Source organism: Metopolophium dirhodum, chromosome 1 (genome assembly GCF_019925205.1).
Source record: "Metopolophium dirhodum isolate CAU chromosome 1, ASM1992520v1, whole genome shotgun sequence".
In the NCBI taxonomy this organism is placed as follows: Eukaryota; Metazoa; Arthropoda; class Insecta; order Hemiptera; family Aphididae; genus Metopolophium; species Metopolophium dirhodum.
The window spans coordinates 17,007,568-17,028,140 of record NC_083560.1 but is presented as its reverse complement, the minus strand read 5'-3'; the positions used below and the strand labels follow the sequence as shown (position 1 = coordinate 17,028,140).

Genomic DNA, 20,573 nt, shown 5'->3' with positions numbered 1-20,573 from the left:
ATTTTTCTAAAATTTTCTTTCATATTACCCTTTATTAATTACGAACACATCAAAAAAAGAATCAGCAAAATCGGTCATGCATTTTCGGAGCTAACCCGTAACAAAAATTTCCATTTCGCTTTTATATATACATAACGATGGAAAGGTTTTGATTACCTTATGGGTGGGGAGGAAGTGGTATACCGTGTACCTTTAATTGTTTAAGACTATTTACATTTTTTACTAGAGGGCCCCGTTTTATATTTGACTTTAGGGCCCCCAAGTGTCTAGTTGCGCCACTGATGTGTTGTCTCCGTCAACCGTCTTACAAAATATGTACAACACGGCAAAAATTGTTTTGCGCGGGACAACTACTTTTCTCGCATCATATTTTGTTGTAGAACCACCAAATTTTCACAACACGTAAAGAAGAACCTTATCTGTGCAACAGCGTGCTTTTTTTTAATAGCGCTATCCAATTTTTTTTTTATAAACATACGAAAAAAACCAAATGTTTAGAAGCAAATAACTTTTATTGTATTTATGTTATCTAAAATATGGGCACACTGTTGCTTAGATTATTGTCCACTCTATAATTTGTTCTGAAATTTTGGAGCCACTACTACAAACACAAAAAGATAAAAGTTGTCCCGCGCAAAACAGTTTTTGCTATGTTGTATACATTTGTAAGACTGATACAACACATGTGGGTGTGACATCCTCTTAACTGAAAACAATTTGGTAAAAAACGTGTTGTTATTGTATCGTCAAAGTCCAAAGGGAACTCTTTAAATTATATAAATAGTTTAAGTAGAATATATTAAATTTATATGGTCTTAGGCAAGCTTAAAAATTAAAAAAAAAAACAGATAGACCAGCCCAATAGACTACATTTTTTCAAATGGCGGAAAAAATTCCAACCAAGTTTTTTTAAGTTTTAATTAAATATGTCCTATAACATACTAAAAGTCCCTATGGGTTGGACTGGAGCTTTTTTACTATAAGCTCATAAAAGTTAAATTATGTGAGCTTTCATTAATATATCAATAAATATTACAAAAAAAGTTTCAAACAACAGTTGTTTATTAGACAATTTACAAAAAAAAGTTTTCTTGTATTTTTTTCATTTAAACAAATATATTTGAGAAGATGTATTTGTTAAAAAATGTACAGTTAAAAAATTATTATTAGTTTTCTCTTTTTTCCTTGCTAAATGTTTATTACACTATTTACACTGTATTAAATATATTTTGATGTTTTGCAAAATAAAGATGAACGATTTTATTATAATAACACAGTAGTACAGATTAAAATAGTATACAAGTGAGAGAATAGGGGATTGGTCTGTCGTGACTTACATCATTTTTTAAGAAATTCTGAACAGTACGTTGTAAACAAAAAGCATTAATAGTCCCGACAGGGACTGGTTTTGAGTAAAATATTATTGTTATAAAATAAAAAGTTCAGGGCATCAACGCCGCCGAAGGTTAAATAAAAAGTTTTGTGACGCGTTTTTTTGAAAGCCATGTGATTATTGTTTTTTGTTCCAAACTAGAGCTTTTTATTGAACGATAATAATAAAAACGATTTATTGAAATGCTTAAAATAAAATGAATTTTCTAAGGGTTTATTGTTAAAATAGTATATTATGATGCTGATGCATAAATTGTTAACACTGTCATAAATTTATCAAGTTATCATCCTAAAATGATCTTGGTTGACAAGGGCGTTGAATTATTAGTACCTACCTACTTCTAATTGCTCTAACTCCTAGAGAAAATAATATTAAGTTTTTTGAAACCTAGCTCAGGTAAATTAGAAAAAACAAAAAGGTGGGTAAGTGGATGTCGCTCTGCTGTGCAGTAGGTTACAAGTGGGTCACTGTATAATAATGGATATAATATCATTGTATATGAAAAACGATTCTGAGCGGTTTGTCCGTGTGGATGTTTTATAATATTATATTTATATTGTTATTACTTATTATTAATACGGTAGCCGGTAAGTTGAATTAATATTATAAAATTACAACAAGATAACTAAAATCGTTAGTCTTGGTTATTAATTATGTAATTTCCTCCAAATTTGAACATAAAATAACTATAAAAAACTATTTTATAAAATTTGGTTACAGAATTGGTTTACAATCCTTAGCTATTAAAGTTGAAAATGTATATAATTTTAACTACAAAATCATTTTTTTAATTTTTAATTTGTTAAATGTTGTCAAAACACAAACTTTAAATGCTTATAAAAAAAAAACCAATACTATATGTATTTTTAATATTTTCCAACCGCTCTTTAAGCAATATATCAGGAGCGGTGTATTAAATTTTGACACTTTTTGGCCCAACAAATAAAATTTTATTGACATTTATAGAAAAAAAAAACTAAAAAAATTGAAATTTGAAATTGTCTGTTAAACGCTCAAAACAAGTTAAAATATTTTGAACATTTTATCAAGTATAGGAATTAATAAAATAAACAAGCAATATAAATCTCAAGTGTCTACAGTTAATCGTTTTTGAATTACAACAAAATAAGAAAATTGCAATGTTGTGAAAATTTGAACTTCAAACGCTCATAAAATTTTTATTTGACTTTCTTATAGGCATTTTTTTTTTTTATTGATAAAGGTATTACACCTTATAAATAATCGTGTATTACATTTCTTCAAAATCATAGATTTAAACAAAATATTTTAATGAATTTCTAACTCAAAATAATTTGTACATTTTCATGAATTTTACTCCTTTTGTAAAAATTCAAACTTTGAATGCTTTCAAAAAAAATTTGTGACTGGATTTTTAATATTTTTCAAAACTCATTGTAACAATATATTAAGAGCCTTGTACTAAATTGTCATTCTTCTTTACCCGAAAAACAAAATTTATAGAAAATAAATTACTTTAAAAGCAATATTATCATATTATAATGTACCTAATATTTTATAGTCTTCACCCAGAATCGTTTTCTGTAGGTATGCAATAGTTTATTATTGAATTCAAATTTAACACATCCCTTACGGTGACCCACTCGACAACTACTGTACCTACAGCAGAACATACCCACTTGCCCACTTTCTTTTTTGTGTTTGGATATATTATATATTAAAACATATACAATGTTTATATATTACAGATATTAATAAACAGACAATTAATATAACGTGCTATGGTTTTCAAGAGTTATTCTGGGTTGCATGAACAATTACGTTTAACGAATCAGTGGCCAGAGTAAGTTAATGTGTGCCCAATCCACTCCAACCTCCTATACACATTGATGTTCTTAGATTTATATCGGAAAAACAATGTTGAGAGCAAGGCGCGCATAGCCAATATAGGAGGTCGGGGTGGATTGGACACATTAACTTACTCTGGCACAGGCCCACTCACCCACTACACAAAATATAATTATTTTTACTAAGTATCAATTAAGTATTTATGAACTCATTATTTTAATTATAAATAACAAAATTAATTTAGCTTAAATTATAAAGATTAATTACATAGGTACATCATTTTAGAAACCTTATTCATTGATATTGTGTTGTCTATAGTTTGTACATTTACATATTTAAATTTAATAAGACCTACCACAACAATTTGTAAAAAGAAAAGAAAAAAAAATCATATTTAAAATTATACCGAAAGTACAATAATGTGATATTTTTTTCTAAACAAGCATAAATAAATAATATTATACTTAATGTACGTAATATAAATACATAATATTATACTTAACTATAATATACCTAATGGTTAATTACTCTTGATAAGTAGGTACAATTAATTAGTACCTACTATTTTTTAATAGTCATAAGGCATTAACTAGGTACTAATGTTATGTAAATATGTATCGACTGTACATATTTTTTTTGGTAAATCTTTTTCAAATTATACCTTTTTACTATGGGTAATGTATTTCTAGTTGGTAGTTACATTAATGCCTGCAGATTGATAATTGCCAAGAAATAAAAACATTATATTTTTTTATATAACGAGAAATTAGTGAGTTACTTCTCTATTTGAAAATTAAAGTAATTTCATTACAATTTTATTTGATTATTGAGTAGAGTAACTTAATTAATTTTTAAAAGTAACTTACCCAACACTGAATGATTTCAGTATAAATTATAACAATCATGTTAAAATAAAATAAGAATAAAAAAATGTTATCACAGCAAAGGTAATTTGGCATTGAATATAATATTATGGAAAAATATTAATTAATATACCTACGATGACTCGGAAACATCGTAAACAGTGTACAGACGACACCAGATGGGTAAAAATATAAAAAAGAAATAATTCAACAGCGAATCATAATGACAACAACCGATTATATAATAGTACTTATAAGGGGTCTATTTAGATAGTAGAATGTGGTTTAACGGAATTTTTACCAACAGAAGTCTGTCGGTTTAAAATAATTACAGTTCATTTTAAGAGGACGCTACACAGATATTTGTTATCTCCGTCTTACAAGTGTGGAACATGGCAAATCTACGCACAACAGATCACGTTTAACTCCATTATTTAAAAATTAGAGTGAACCTTTATAAAACTATGAAACTTGATTGTAAGAACATTATCTGTCTTTCTATGCGGGTTTTTTACAATAATTCTGTTTTTAGGTGAGTTATAAGCATTTTTAATTTACGCTATATTATATATAAAGTATACACATAACTTGCTAAAAAATTGAACTATAGTAAAAAACCCACTTACAAACACAGATAATGTTCTTAACATCAAGTTTCAAAATAGGTCAATTCACTCTAATTTTTAAACTAATGGATTTAAACATTATCTGCTGATCTTAAATTTGCTATGTTACTCACTTGTAAGACAGAGACAACAAATGGCCGTGTAGCGTCCTTTTAACCGGAGTTTGTAAGAACCCACCATCCATAAAATATTAACAGTATCTATTGGTTTGCTTTAATTTGTTAAATTTTCTAAGTTATAAAAATATATAAATAGAAAAATTACTCGTTTATATAAATCTAACAAGCAACATAGGATTGAGTATTTAGATGTAAGTATAAAATATGTTTATATTTGCTTTTTAGTAAAATAAAATAAATTTAAGAAAAAAAAACAATGGCTCAAAACCAAATTCTATATAAATGTTAGCTGTAATGTATGTAATACGTTTTTTTATTAATTAACTAGTTATTCTATAAAATTCCTAAATATGCTCGTTAATATAAATATATTACACGGTTTTACTAGTTAATAGATATAATACTGATTGGATTTTCGCTAATGTATGCAATTTATATAGTTAGGTAGATATGACAGGGACTGGATTAGATAACATACAAGATTTGTTGCTGTTGTTGTTTTATTAATACAAATAATAAGATAAGATAATATTGAACCACACAATTTGGCATAGACTAGACTTATTAGTGTGACAGTGTACCGCAAGTTTACCTACTAGTTAGTTTGATCATTTTCAGTATTTTATAGTGTAGTAATAACTAATAAGTGTGCTTTATAATGAAAACCAAATTTGAAACAATTATAAAAATACAACAACAGAACGTAATAACAGCACGGTTTTTTGTAAAGTGAAACGTATTAAAACAGGGTAAAAAGAATCTCCACAAGATTAACGGTATGATGTGATAGAAGTGCAAGGTAATGAAAAACTTATATGTCCAATGAAAGATAATTCTGATATTATATTTTACGTCCACGACAAACAATTATACAATATTTTACCTAACATCCACCTATCTATTAGACACGATGGTAGAGACAGACTGATGTATGAACTGAAAAAAAAATATATAAATATTACTCAATCAAATGTCAATTTTTTTTAAAATTTAAGTGAATCATGTGTAAAAAAACAAAAAGTGAAAAAAAGTTTCTACTAGTTTTAATGGTGTGCTGTTAGTTTTCATATTAGAGTGATTCTACCTATTATACATTTTTTAGATAATAACATTATATGTGTTTAAGCGTTGGCTTTTATTCGAAATTTTAATTTTTAAGCAAGATATGAGCATTTTGATCTATTGATATTTCACATATCCATATCTTGCTTGAAAATGAAAATTTCGAAAAATCGGCAACGCTTAAGCACAGATAATGTTCTTACCTAAAAGTTTTATAATAGGTCAATTCACTCTTGTATCAAAACTAACAGCACACTATTGAAACTAGTGAACAAAAATTTGGTATGTCGTGCGTGTGTGTAAGACAGAGACAACAAATGTATGGGTAGCGTCCTCTTAAGATTTTAATAAATCTAATAAATTGACGTTAAATAAATGAATATTTATATTTTATACAATAATGTAGGGCATGTTTGACTTAATTCTAACATTTGATTTTTTCTGTAATTTGTACTAAAAATAATGTAAATAAAATAATAGTTTTAAATACATTAACTAGACCCTTATTGTTAGTTTATAAAATATCAAGTTAGTATGTAGAATAACTAGATGAAGTATGTATTTATAGATTGATTTAATACATCAACTGAGAGTACTCGTAACTCTATAAAATAACTAGTTATTTTATAGGATTACGGAATTTCATACATTAACGCATACATAGATAAATATAATTTAGGCACAACTCATAATAATGAAAACCTGTTTATTTACATTTAAGGTAGATGTTTATTGTAACCTTAAATATTTATGAAATTAACTTGTTTGATTATAAACAGAAATTGTGTTAAAAAAATAAAAAAATAAATGTAACAGGAAAAACTTATTTTTACCAAGGCCTTTAGTAGTATAACATGTTATGTTTGATAAACACCAAAACATGAAAAGTATCCATGTTTTCTTAAACATAACTTATTAGTCACTAGGTTTGAACATTTTGAGTTTCTGGTTAAGTCAAGCTCTTGATGAATTTATTTGCATTGAGTGTAATACTTCATCCAAAAGTTGTAATGCTCGATGTAAATGAACCTAATAACAATTGTAAATACAAATTAGAGTTGTTTGTTATATTATTATTTTTTAACACTAAACTTAATATAATCATTTTAGAACTACATACTTCTATCCAGCATGGAGTCTCTTTAATGCTACTTCGTGGATAGTCGGGACCCCAACCTTTTACAAAACTTAATCTTAATATGCACAATCTTGTTAAATCGTCTACTCCAATACCTGCTGCAGCACTCAATCCTTTAACAAAAGTTTAAAAATGTAATTATAAATTCTATGATAGGCTATAATATATTTAGTGAATCACATACTTATAGCTGGAGTAATACCTCCCACAGTATGAGATCCTGCTAGGTGTCCTGCAACTGCTGCTGCTTGTGCAGCAGCTGCATTTTGAGCTGTTTCGGCTTGTTGACACATTTGCTTGTAACACTGTCGAAGATCAAAAACCTAAATAATTTATAACATGTATCATATCAAAAAAATAAAACAAAAAATGTATTATACTTCAGTTATCAAAATATACTTCACATACTTTAATGTATGCATGAGGATAAATTTTATGGACTGCATCTCCTGGTGCTCGGCCAGCTTCTCTATCTAAATAATATGACTGCACAAAAACTGAATGATCACTCTGACATTTTAACCAAACATCTCCTTCTCCAATCAGATCTAGTTGAATACCTTTCCCAATATGCAATCTGTAAAGACCATTAATGTTGTAAATATCAAGCTTACACTAATAACTAATGTTGTGTAATGATATGCTCACACACCATTATAATAAACTAAAATTTTACAGAATAATAAACAACGGCCAGACTGTCGCTTGTAGAAATCGGTCGCATAAAATAAAACCATTAACAACGACAATTAAGATATCGACACGCACTCATAACGATATTACGTAGGATGTGTGTGACTTTATTTTATGCTGACGCCAAAGAATAATCTAGTTCCCAGGCCCACGATAAGTTAGTGACAAAGCCCCCCACCACTCTCTGGTCAGCATCCTCGCGTCCGTCCCTTAAATCAGTGCATGAGCACCAACCACCAGAGTAACAACCTCTCAAGTCCAAAAAGAAACCGATTTCAACGAGCGACAACTGGACTCCTTATGCGAGCAATAATCAGTGCGTTCTTTAATTCAATTTGTGTATTTGAAGTATTACTTTGTTTTATCTAAAACCTAAAACTCCTACAATATTATCTACAAACAACTGCGAATCAGGTAAGGCATATAATATAATATTTTATGTTGATTGCAGTTAATACATTCTATGTGCTTTTTTTCATAAAATTATATTGTACGGTGTATTTGATCTAATTCTCGAATACATAATCTCGAGAGCCCTCCGAACACCTGGAGGAAGGTAATAGCGTAATAATTTTACTACTCTAACTTTTACTATTTTAATATAACTATCGACAGGAGTCCTATATTTATAATTTATCTTATTTCTATGTTATTACAGTTGTTACTTATTTTTACCTAGCTCTTTCACTTTGTTCTGTCCTTTGAACATTACAAAGGGCACCCAAACAAAATCGATTACTTCCAGAAGGATCAACATAACCATCAACAGTGACATGAGGGCAAGTAGATGGAACCTTAAACATTTCTCCAACCTGAGTATCTAATTCAAAGTAAGCAATTAAACACCAATGTTCAGGAGCTGGCTGAGATGATAATAAACCACTTGATCCCATTTCAGACACTCCCCCTAGAAAAACAATATAATTACATTCAGAGATATTTAAATATAATATAACTCTAAAAGAGTAGATATTCAATATACTCACAAAATATTGGATGTGGTGGTTGCATTGAATGTGTATAAGTAAGTGTGCTTTGTACTGGTCGATTATCTGTTGTTGTACCAGACATCGAGGCGGTAGGTCCTTGATAATCATGAGGTGTCATTGTTTGACTAGGCACTGTATGTAAAGTAAAAATATTATTCAGTTTATTGCTAATAATTTTATTAAAGGATAATATAATTACATAAATTGTCTTCTTTTTGTCCTTGGAACATACTGGGATTTTGTAATGGCATGTTTGGTGGTCCTATAGCAAAATAGGTTATAAATTAGTGCTTATTTATAAGATTAGCAAAAATTATTAATTAACTTATCCACCCTTTACCGGGCACTAAAGTGTAAGACAACACTAATATATATAATTTAACTGTCATATATTTTCTATATAATATAGATATGCATATTCAAAATGTTTATGTTATACATTTAAAGTACGCTTTAATAATATTTAGTATTTACCATTAACTACAAAAACAAATAAACTAAATAATAATACAAAACATTCAACAGGATAAATAATGTAAGCAAATTAGAAAATATGAATAAAAACCTTAAGAAAAAATATTTTTGATAATATTTTGATGACTTCTTATACTTAATGAAGATATGATGTACAGTATTAATTGACTAAAAATAAAAATGACTAAGAAAAAATATGGCTAATAATATTACTATATTTACCTTAACAAATTATTAAAAAATATATATTTTGAATATTATAAATAAATAAATTGTAACAGATAAAAAATTTCAATAAAAAAAAAAAAAAACCAGAAATAATTAATTAAAGGAAAATTGTACTAGTATTGAGTAGTATACAATTTGTCATTATGAGTATCAATAATTGTTGAATTATTTTTAAGAATATAGCCGAGGGTTTTGAAAATTACATCAATAAATATTTGATAGTAAACTCAAGAAAATGTATATGATAAATTGACAATTTTAAAATATGGCCAAAATTGTACCTTAATACAAATAATAATAAATAAATAATTAGGTATCTCGTATCTTTCATAAATTAACTTTCATAAATATGTATTATTATTTTATAATACAGTAGAACTCCAATTATCCGGACTAATTAATGTCAAGGGTGGTCCGGATAAGCAAATATCCGGATGATTGACATATGATATATCAAAAGTTATATACACACGTAACCATAAACAAATATGTAATTTTATTAGATATTCAACTGAAACAAAATAAGCTTTAATTAAAGTACATACGTGACATAATTTAAAACTAAAAAAAAAGCTGACTTGGCACATAATTTATTTTATTGTACTATTGTACTATACCGTGCGACAATTATACAACAACTGACTTACTAAGAATAATATCTATGTATGTGTGGCAATATTGTAAAATGTTATACATATGTATATGTATTGTATTATCGATAATTTTTAATATACCTACGTTTGAATGACAGATATTATTAAGAATAATATATTATGTAGTACCTATTCTTTATCTAATCTAAAAACGATTATGAAACACGTGTATGAATAACGGCACGTGCCGTATTTTTCTCGTCCGGTTAATTAGACGTCCGAATGATTGGTGTTCGGATAATTGGAGTTCTACTGTATTCGATCATATTATATAAGGATATTTCAGAACCCAAGTTAACATACTATTAGTTAAGCAACTTACTGTTGGGAGGTGTATGTGATGGTGTACTCGGCATCCAATTGTCACATGATTCAGTCTTAACCTGTACTTGAGAATTTACACCAATTTGATGACTAGGACATTGCTGCTGCTGTAGTGTGGGCCGAAACAAACCAATATCTCCTACAAATAATTATGTTCAACTATAATAACTATAATAAAATGCAAAATTATAATAAAATTCTAAATTCTAAAACATAAAATAATTCATCTCAAATCTAAATAATTAGAGATAATATAGAAAATATTATCCTATCATTACCATGCAATTAATATTTTAAGAATTGAAATATATTTTCATAGTTAATTCTTACCGGCAGCTTGAGAGACAGTCGATTGTTGAGAAACATCAGTGGCTGGATTTGTTTGGTGATATAAAAGAGGTAAGTGATGTTGTACAGTCACAGACGGGCTGTTTCCAGATACATCGCTGTTCATATTGGAACTGCTAACTTGACTAGAACCAGTTGGCGAGGAAGACATTACTCCCCCGCCAGCTGTATACTCATCTCTTAGGTTAATTATTTGGCCAGAACTATTAGTAGATGTATCACTTTGTAGCGATAGACCACTTAAATCTAAATAGTTATTAGAGTTAATAGATAATTATAATAATATAAGTAAATTATTAATATTTACCTATGCCTGATGACACAACACGTTCATAATGATACGGATTAACACACACAGAATCACATTTTAAGTCAAAAGCATATTGGCAATACTTTAAATGCTTGAGTTCATTTTTATGTAAATCTGGCCATCGCCAGATTCTTGCATATATTACATGCGGAAAAACTTTACGCCCAGCAATCTATAACAAAATAAAATATATATTATAAATAATAATCGCCATTTATGTGCCTAATAGGTAATTAGTTAATGTTCGACATATTTAATTTCTAATATAATAATTAGAATCTGCAAATACTAAGAACACTTTGGTTTTGCTAATAACAAATAACTATTCAATAAAATGTAGAAGCTAACTCAATTTTTCAATTGTCAAATTCTCAGATGTGAAGAAATTCAAATATAATCACTCACCTGTAACCGCCCGTCTAATGTTCTTTGTATTGTAACACATTTACTTGGATTTGAACCATTTGTAGTTATAGCTAGAATAAGACTATCTAATTCATCTCTTTTTCCCTAAGTAATTAGTAAAACATTCATTATTTATAAACACAATTATAGGAATACATTGAATTGAATATTATCATAAAAGTATACCTATAGATAAGATCTCATCTATTAAAATGTACAACTTACGTTAGGCAGCTCAGGTAATAGCAAAATAATTAACTGTCCATTCAATAGTTACCTTTAACTTTTTAACCAGTGACTCAATGGCTCGTTTGGCAAATCCTTCTCTTTCCCATCCCTGCCGATGGCACATCAAACTGTGTACTATACTCAAACAGGCATCAGCTGACGTCGGTGCACTGGTTTGTTGCATTTCTCTGGCTTAAATTCAGAAAATAAAGATTATGATGAAGAAATACAACTACTCCGAAGTATTATACAACGGTTAAATTCATGAAATAACATTCCTTTTGAATTATGTTTTAGTAGTAAATTTGCAAAAAAAAAAATGAAAATGAAAACAGCAAAACATTACAGCAGGAGCTGCAGACACTTTGTCACAGTTGGTGTGCGGCCTGAGGTCGAATAACTCTTAATAATATTAATATTATAATTTATGGCGAAAAATACCTATGTATTTTTAATATCGTTGTAGATTTGCATTTAGAAATTCGAGTTTAAATGTTTATAGGTTAGATACCTATTTTATATAATTTTGACCCACGATCTGGCGAACGATTGATTTCGACAGACTCGTTTGTCAGCGACAAGGTTTATGGATAATATTATATTATTAGAGTCCAGACCATTGACCAACGCGGACGGTTGATGTCTCCCCAGGCCAGGCGTACAGGCACATTGTAATTCTATCAAGTATTCAAGTCGAACACCGAAGTCGTTTGCGCCGAAGATCGACACACCCCGAACAGAACGGACCAGACCATAGACCACCTATAAACTAATGGGCAGCGCTTGGAGAGAGAAGTCAGGGTTACGATATAGGGAGAGCGAGAAAAGAAACAAATTAATAAAAATGTATACCAGTTCCTTTGCGGGCTCCTCCACTACATTGTACTCTTTCTCTCTCGGTCATATTATGATCGCCCAGCATTGTTCAGAGTGGAATGCGCTTTCCATTAGTTTATAGGTCTATGGACTGGACCAATGTTATCGTAGACAATAAAACGTACTTGGTTGAGGAGCAGGCGAGTGGTGTGTCTGTGTTGGCCGGGGAGCTTGTGCATACTGTTGTGCTTGCGACATCAAGCGAGCGTCCGTTTCCATTCGGCGGTTTTCGAAATCATCCACGGGATCGAATGAAAACAACAAAGAATAATCATTAATATCAGACAACAACAACTACCTGCCGAACGCCAAAAATTCACGATTGTCGAATTGACAATAGATAACAGCATGGAATTTAAATTGATAAGAAACCATGCTTCCAAACGTATACACAGTTGTGCACAATAATAATATTATCGTGTTTGATAATGGCGGAATAAAATCACGGCATGGAGGTAGTTCGTATTGTTTTATTATTATTTATTAAAAGTCTCATTCCTATTGACTGGGTATTATTATTTATTGGTAACTCGTTCGGTCTTAAATTCTGAGCGGAGCGATAAATGTATTGATTTTGCAATGATGTGCGTGTGTTTTTTTTTTCAAATTTCGATTTAAAATTTTTTTTGTTGCGTCTTTTCGGGGCAGTAGCACTGCTTCGATTTTCTTCAACAGTATCTTGTTCAATGGGGAAGTGAATCTATTTGGTGCACTCGGAAGGTCAAAATTTGAAATTATCAATAGTTTTTAAAATTACAGAGAAAAACAAAACAAAAATCAAGAAAAATGTTTAAGCAAAATCGGTTTTCGACAAAATCGATTTTGGTTTTTGGTGTAACTCCAAAACAAATAACGGTAGTTGAATAATATTAAAAATACATGATTTAAATTTTTTTTTATCACCATTTAAAGTTTGAATTTCGACAAAATACGTAAAAATAAAATATGAAAATTTAGTTCATGATTCCTCATAAGTTTGCCTAGGTACCTTTATCGGGTAAAACACGATTGTGTACGATTGTTTTTGGTGACACCTTTTAAGCTACACGATTGCGTACGATTTTACCTGATTTTCAACTACACGATTGCTTACGAACTATTTAGCGTTGTTGCCAATTTTCATTCTAGTATATACATTTATTAGTATTGGATTTAATAATTGGAAAAAGGTAATTTTTCATAATAAGTTTTAGATTTTAGAATTCTATACAATTAACTCTATATCTGGGTATACACGCTGTATGTCTGTATGTTCTACATTACTATTTACTACTTATTATTTCTTAACCGTTAATGAGTTTTTATTTTATTGTTTTAGTTAAGTGGTTATAGAGATTCAAAGGTTAATTGTACAAAACTTGAATTGCATAATAGTTGTATACATCATATAACTGCAATGTCTAAATGGTCAGGTCACAATTCAATGAAAAAAAATGGATCCGTTCACAACAAAATTGTTTCTGCAAGTATGCAACAAATAAAAGAAAACAGAACCTACATGATGCAGTTAATTGAAATAACATTGTTTTTAAGTAAACAAGGAATTGCTTTTAGAGGCCATAGAGAAAACGAGCTTTCTATAAACAGAGGTTTTTATTTCTAAATATGTTTAAATATTCTTATTTTAAAATTATACAACACATTTTAGGACATTTTAAAGAAACTTGCATTATGGTTGCTAAGTTTGATGCAATATTTGCAAATCATTTTCATTCCAAAACCAACTATACAAGTTGGTCTGTACAGAACACTATTATTGATTTATGTGCTAAGAAAATTAATGATTTTATTTGCAATGAAATTAAAGAATGTGGTGTATTTAGTGTAATGGTGGATGAAGCAAGGTAAACATTTAACTTAGTGATAGTTTATATACCCTATAAAAAACAATTATGTTTATATTATAATACTTTCTAGATCTTTCAATGAAAAGCAGCTTTCTTTTTGCATAAGATATACTAACAATTTAGATGTTGTTGAACGATTTTTAACTTTTCTAAATGTATCAGAAAAACAAGATGCTGATTCTTTGAGTACTATTATGTTCAATTAGTTGGATGCAAGTAACATCGCTCAAATACCAATAGTCGCACAGTCATACGACGGAGCTAGTGTGATGTCTGGCCGATTTAATGGCATGCAACAAAAAGTAAAGTTGAGACACCCATGTGCCATCTATACTCACTGTATGGCACATAGAGACAATTTAATTGTAATTGACATGTGCAAGATAGTTAAGGTAAATAAAAATATTTTTCATTATTTTAAACGTATCATAACTTTTATATTCTGTACATTTTTAGGAAACCCGATATGTATTTAATTGTCTTGAATCTATATATATTCATTTTTCTATGCCAGCTTCAACTTCAAATTTAAAGAAATTCAAAAACAACTAGGTTTGAAAAAAATATTCTTCACAGCAATAAGTGATACACGTTGGAATTGCAAAGTCAAAAATTGTACTTCAGTTAAACATAATTTTAAAGCAATAATTGAAGCTTTAAAAGAAAAGATTGAGAATTCTTATGATCGAGATGTTTACCAGGCCTTAGGTAAATTTTAAAATATAAATCTAATTTGTTTTTATTTACTCATACTCATACCTATTAAACATTTTATTTTTATATTATGAACCAAACGTTGAATTGTAATTATACAGTAACAATTAATTGATTAGTAATAATTTTGTAATAGGAATTTTATCTATAATGAAGACGGTTTCATTTATTTTTCACCTTATTGTCTTGGAAGATATATTACAAGTTATCAATATTCTTAGCACTCAGTTACAACAAAAAACAGCTACACTAGGCAAAGCTGGCCTAGTTATTGAAGGTGTAATAAAAACGTTTGAAGAGAAACGTTCAGATAAGTGTTTTTCTGAAGTATGGTCTACTGTTGAAATGTTTGCTGAAACTCATGGCATTGAAACACCTATAAAAGGTTAGTATAAAAATATTTTAATTATTGATACCTATGAAGTATATTATTTAAAATTGCTGTTGATTTCAGATTGTACTGCTAAGAGATTAAAAAGAGAACCAAATCATTTGAAGGATTTCCATTTATCATCAACCACAAGCACTGAACAAACTAATGAAAATGAAAAACACTTAATAATTTAATTGAATAATTTATTTCAAATTAATTGATACTATTGTTACAAACATAAAAAAAAATATTTTCCACTGAAAGCCTAAAAATGGCAACAGCAGTTGATAATTTTATGAAGTTAAATTATGATGACAGCACTTTTTTCATTGAAAATTATAAAGTAAGGATAAATTATTAACATGAGATGTATTCAATTTAATATAAAAATAATTTTTTTTCTTATAGGAGTTGTTCAATATTAACCTAAATGCTCTGAAAAGTGAAATGATGGTGGTAAAAAATTGTGTCCTTCGATCAAGCATAGAATCACAGATTGATTTTGATAAAATAAAAGAAATGGTACAATTTGAAATTTATCCAAATTTATACACTTTGTTGAAAGTAGCTCTTTCAATTCCTGTTAGTTCAGCCACATGTGAGCGTTCTTTCTCCACTATGAGAAGAATTAAAAATTGGCTGCGCACATCGATGGACCAGGAGCGATTTTCCAGTTTGCCAATAATAAACATTGAAAGAGAAGTATCAAATAAGCTTAAAGCTGAGGATATACTAATTGAGTATGCTAAGACCAATAAAAGGTTACAATTATAATTTGTTGTTTGTTTATGTTGATTGATATATAGGTATATTGAAATTAATTAATAAATGTATTACTATGTTGTTAAAATCATGATATTATAAGTCACACCCCCACTTGAAAATTGAGGTAGGTCGACCGTAATAATAAAGAAAATTTAATTGGATTATGAAGTAATATTATAAGGTAAGATAATATGAATGGTGACAGTGGGGGTCTGCTCGTCCTTAATATATTCAGTCCCCCAAAGTCAAAAGTTGAAATTGTGCCTATGGTTCTACCCCCTTTATCGAACAAAAAATGTATACCTGAAAATCAAATATATGCACATCTGGAGTTAAAATTTTTACAAGATTTGATATTATATTCACTCGATTTCTCATGTAACGATTTTCTTATTTTACTGTAATTAAAAAACGAATAACTGTAGATACTTGAAATGTACATTATAATATTATATTGTTTATTTTATCAATTCCAATACTCGATAAATAAATTAATGTTCAAATTATTTTGACTCATTTTGAGCTGTATACAGATATTTTAAATTTTCACTTTTCATTTTAGATTTTGAGTGGAGCGAGGAATCTATTGGTTTTACAATGGTGTTTTTACTTTTTTTATTTTTTATTAAATTATTTAACCCATGTCTGGACTAATAACTAATAAGTAATAACGTAATAGGTGTATATTATGGCATTGGCCTATATGATAATATTCGACGCTGTTGTCTTGTAAGATAATTACAAGTGCCCGTGTACACGATAAGTAGTCGAAATAATGGTTCGATTTTCAACTTCAGTATCTTTTCAGATGGCAAGTTAAATCCAGTTGGTGCTTCGGGGAAGTCAAAATTTAAAAAAATAAAAAAAATGAGGAAAAACTAAAACTTTTACGTAAAATTGGTTTTTAAAATTTTGATTTTGGTTTTTGGTGTAACTCTTAAAAAAAATACGGTAGACAGGTATAAATGCAATTTTCACTAAATTTTTATATTAGCAATTATACTATATGCGCCATACAATTTATTAGAAATATTGCGATTAGAACAATATAACCAAAATCATTAGATATTCTTGGTTACCTATATTCAATATTGTAATTTCGTCCCAATTTGAACAATAACTGTCGTATATTGCAGACAGTCGTCAAAATAATATTATTTAATATATATATGTAATATAGGTGAGAATATTTTAAATTGTAAATTATTGACATAGGTCAGGCCAGCGAAACAATAATGTGCTGAGGCGACAATAATATTTTCTATATAACACCGGTGGTACGCGCAGGCACGGCCCCCGTTGTCGCTGAGTGATTCGGCGAGGACGTACTACGACGTGCGTGTGAAATTTGCTAAGTGTTTTATTTATGTTTGTTTTAATACAATAAAAGTGTTTCCGACCTGAAAACCCGAGTTAAACATTATTTTAGTCATTCTTACGTTCTTACCTTTTATAGGAACAGCGCCGGGATATACGTACTATGTGTCAATGAAGTATTATTAAACTGAATAGTGCCAAGGTATATGTAATCTTTGAGTCATTTCAACTAGATAGGAACGAACTAAGAATTGACAAGCGCATACCATCGTACCTCAACGAGTTAAAAGTGCCATTCTAATTAACTTTAGATAGTGTCATTAACTAGAGAATACGAGGGTAAGGCGTATAGTTGGTTTACCGTGTATTGTCTAATACGGGTGATACCACATAACTATAAAAAAAAAACTGTGTATATATATTTTTTAGATTTTTCGGTTACAAAATTAACTATTTACGTGGAAACTTGTTTTAAGTTTTTAATCCTTAGCTATAAAAGTTGAACGTTTTATACATTTTTAACTATACAAATTACTAAATAATTTATACATTTTCAATTTGATACATTTTGATACATTAGAACTTTAAAATATATAGGTACTTGTAAAAAATCGTGCCTATCTTTAATATTTATCAACTGCTATTAGCTAATATAACAACTTTTAAGGCACCTTGTATAACATTTTCAATCTTTTTTACATAACGATTACATTTTTTTTTTAAATGTAGGTATAGAAAAAAAAAATTAAAAAAATTGAATATGCCCGGAAACAGTCCAAAACGAGTCAAAATATTTTGAACATTTTATCAAGTATAGTAAATGATAAAATTAACTTATGGTGTAAATTTCAAGTATCTACTATTATTCATTTTTGAATGACAACAAAATAAGAAAACCGGTGTGTTTGTTAATTTACAAGTGGATATAAAATGTATAACTTCAAACGCTCGTAAAAATTTAATTTGACTTTCGTGTACAGTTTTTTTAGATTCTGAGTGGAACGATGAATGTATTGATTTTACAATGATGTGTGTTTTTTTATTTTTTTTCTGTCATCACCTTTTAGGACAGTAAAAGTACTTAGATTTACTTCAACAGTATCTTTTCTGATAAGAAAGTGAATCTAGTTGGTATTTTGATGACTGACCGCAGATACCTACATGAAATTTTTATTGAATATTTATATTAGCATTTTCTATACACCATGCCTTTTTTTTTTTTTTAATATTTTAACTTATTTTGTTTAGGGACATTTTCAATTTTTATTCTATAAATATCAATACAATTTTATTTGTTGGGTAAAAATCTTGAAAATTTAATACAAGGCTCCTACTATAATATTGCTACAATGACATTTGAAAAATATTTAAAATCCTTAGTCACAGTTATTATTTATAAGGATTTAGAGTTCAAATATTGACAAAATACGAAAAAATCACGAAAATTAGCAAATTATTTGAGAATTCATATACATTTTTCTTTTTAAATCTAAGATTTGAAAATGCAATACAAGATTATCCAAAAGTTTATCTACCTTTATCAAAAAAAAAATGACTTCAAGAAAGTCAAATTAAATTTTTATGAGCGTTTGAAATTCATATTTTTACAACATTTGATATTCACTCGATTTCTCGTGTGACGATTTTCTTATTTTGTTATAATTAAAAAACGAATGACTGTAAATACTTGAAAATTTCACTAAATGTTTATATTAGCATTTTCAACACACGATAACATTTTTAAAATAATTTGACTCTTTTTGACCTGTTTACGGACATTGTCAGTTTTCATTTTTTTAAATTTTTTTTTCTATAAATATCAACACAATTAGAAAGCGTCCTTTTTCCGTCCAGCGGGTGGTAAAGTGGGAATCCCTAATAGTGCAGGGCTGTAAAGTGAAAATCCCCAAAATTGGTTGGCGGTAAAGTGGAAATCCCCAAAAGTGCTTCGCGCGTATACCCTGCACAAACAGTCACTGAAATCTATACCACGGTCGTCGGTTCCTTACAAATTATAAACTTTTGGTTACATCTCATAATCATATGATAACCTCCAGGCGTGACGATTAAAATAAATAAAACCAAATCGTTTCATTCATGAAATATTGAAATATATTATTGTCGTATAATATTATAGAGTAGTTGTTGCATAGATCCCTGCATTACCTTTGCCGTTATCGATGAATGCAGAGGCGTGACAAAAAATATTATGTGTGGCTCGTGCGGGAAGGCAATTTCAGTCTTGGGCGAAACTGAAAATATCGCACTTCCCGCCAATATACTATTGTTTTCTATTCGTCTATTACATACCGGGTTTAATAGATTTTCAGGGCCGCTATCGTTTTTCACTGTATATTTGTCAGTATATTTTAATACCGGTTCCCCAAGCTCGGAGTCTTGAATACGGTTCGTCAACGGCGACTATATTATAGTACAATATAATATTATTGTGTGTGTAGTATTTGAATACGAATTAGAGCAAAAAAAAAAAGGTGGATAAGTGGATGTCGCTCTGCTGTACAGTAGGTTACAAGTGGGTCACTGTAATGGATGGTGTTAAATTTGAATTCAATGATATAATATCATTGTATAAGAAAAACGATTCTGAGCGAAAACGGTCAGTCAGCCTATGATATTACCAAGTATATTTGATGATATTATTGTGAATAAAGTAATTTATATATAACCTATTTACGTGGAGCCTTGTTTAAAATTTTCAATCCTTAGCCATAAAAGTTAAACATTTTATACATTTTTAACTACAAAATAATTAATAAAATAAATTATAAATTTGATAAATGTTGTCAACATTTGAACTTTAAATGCTTATAAAAAAAAATTGTGCCTATGTATTTTTAATATTTTTTAATTGCTATTAGAACGATATATCAGGAGCCTTATATTAAATTTTCACGCTTTTTTACCCAACAAATAAAAATTTATTGATATTTATAGAAAAAAAAACTAAAAAAATTGAAAACTCACAATGTCCGTAAACAGC

At 28.8% G+C, this 20,573-nt stretch overlaps 1 protein-coding gene and 1 pseudogene across 2 annotated transcripts; one reads left to right on the top strand and one right to left on the bottom strand.

Moving 5' to 3' along the window:
- Positions 1-5,651: 5,651 nt before the first annotated feature.
- On the bottom strand, positions 5,652-12,886 carry LOC132934721 (mothers against decapentaplegic homolog 4-like). 2 transcript variants are annotated; one of them, XM_061001059.1, is made up of 13 exons: positions 12,682-12,886; positions 11,730-11,872; positions 11,453-11,557; positions 11,045-11,219; positions 10,720-10,983; positions 10,388-10,528; positions 8,910-8,972; positions 8,708-8,842; positions 8,397-8,628; positions 7,437-7,605; positions 7,213-7,351; positions 7,011-7,141; positions 5,652-6,919 (listed from the first exon to the last, which is right to left on the bottom strand). In XM_061001059.1, the coding sequence occupies exons 1-13, from the start codon at positions 12,773-12,775 to the stop codon at positions 6,845-6,847; spliced, it is 1,866 nt and encodes a 621-aa protein (XP_060857042.1). In that variant the 5' UTR covers positions 12,776-12,886; the 3' UTR covers positions 5,652-6,844. The 2 variants fall into 2 exon arrangements, with proteins under 2 accessions (XP_060857042.1, XP_060857043.1); XM_061001060.1 differs by having other exon boundaries at positions 7,231-7,351.
- Positions 12,887-12,902: 16 nt separating this feature from the next.
- On the top strand, positions 12,903-17,649 carry LOC132934722 (zinc finger MYM-type protein 1-like; annotated as a pseudogene).
- Positions 17,650-20,573: the final 2,924 nt, after the last annotated feature.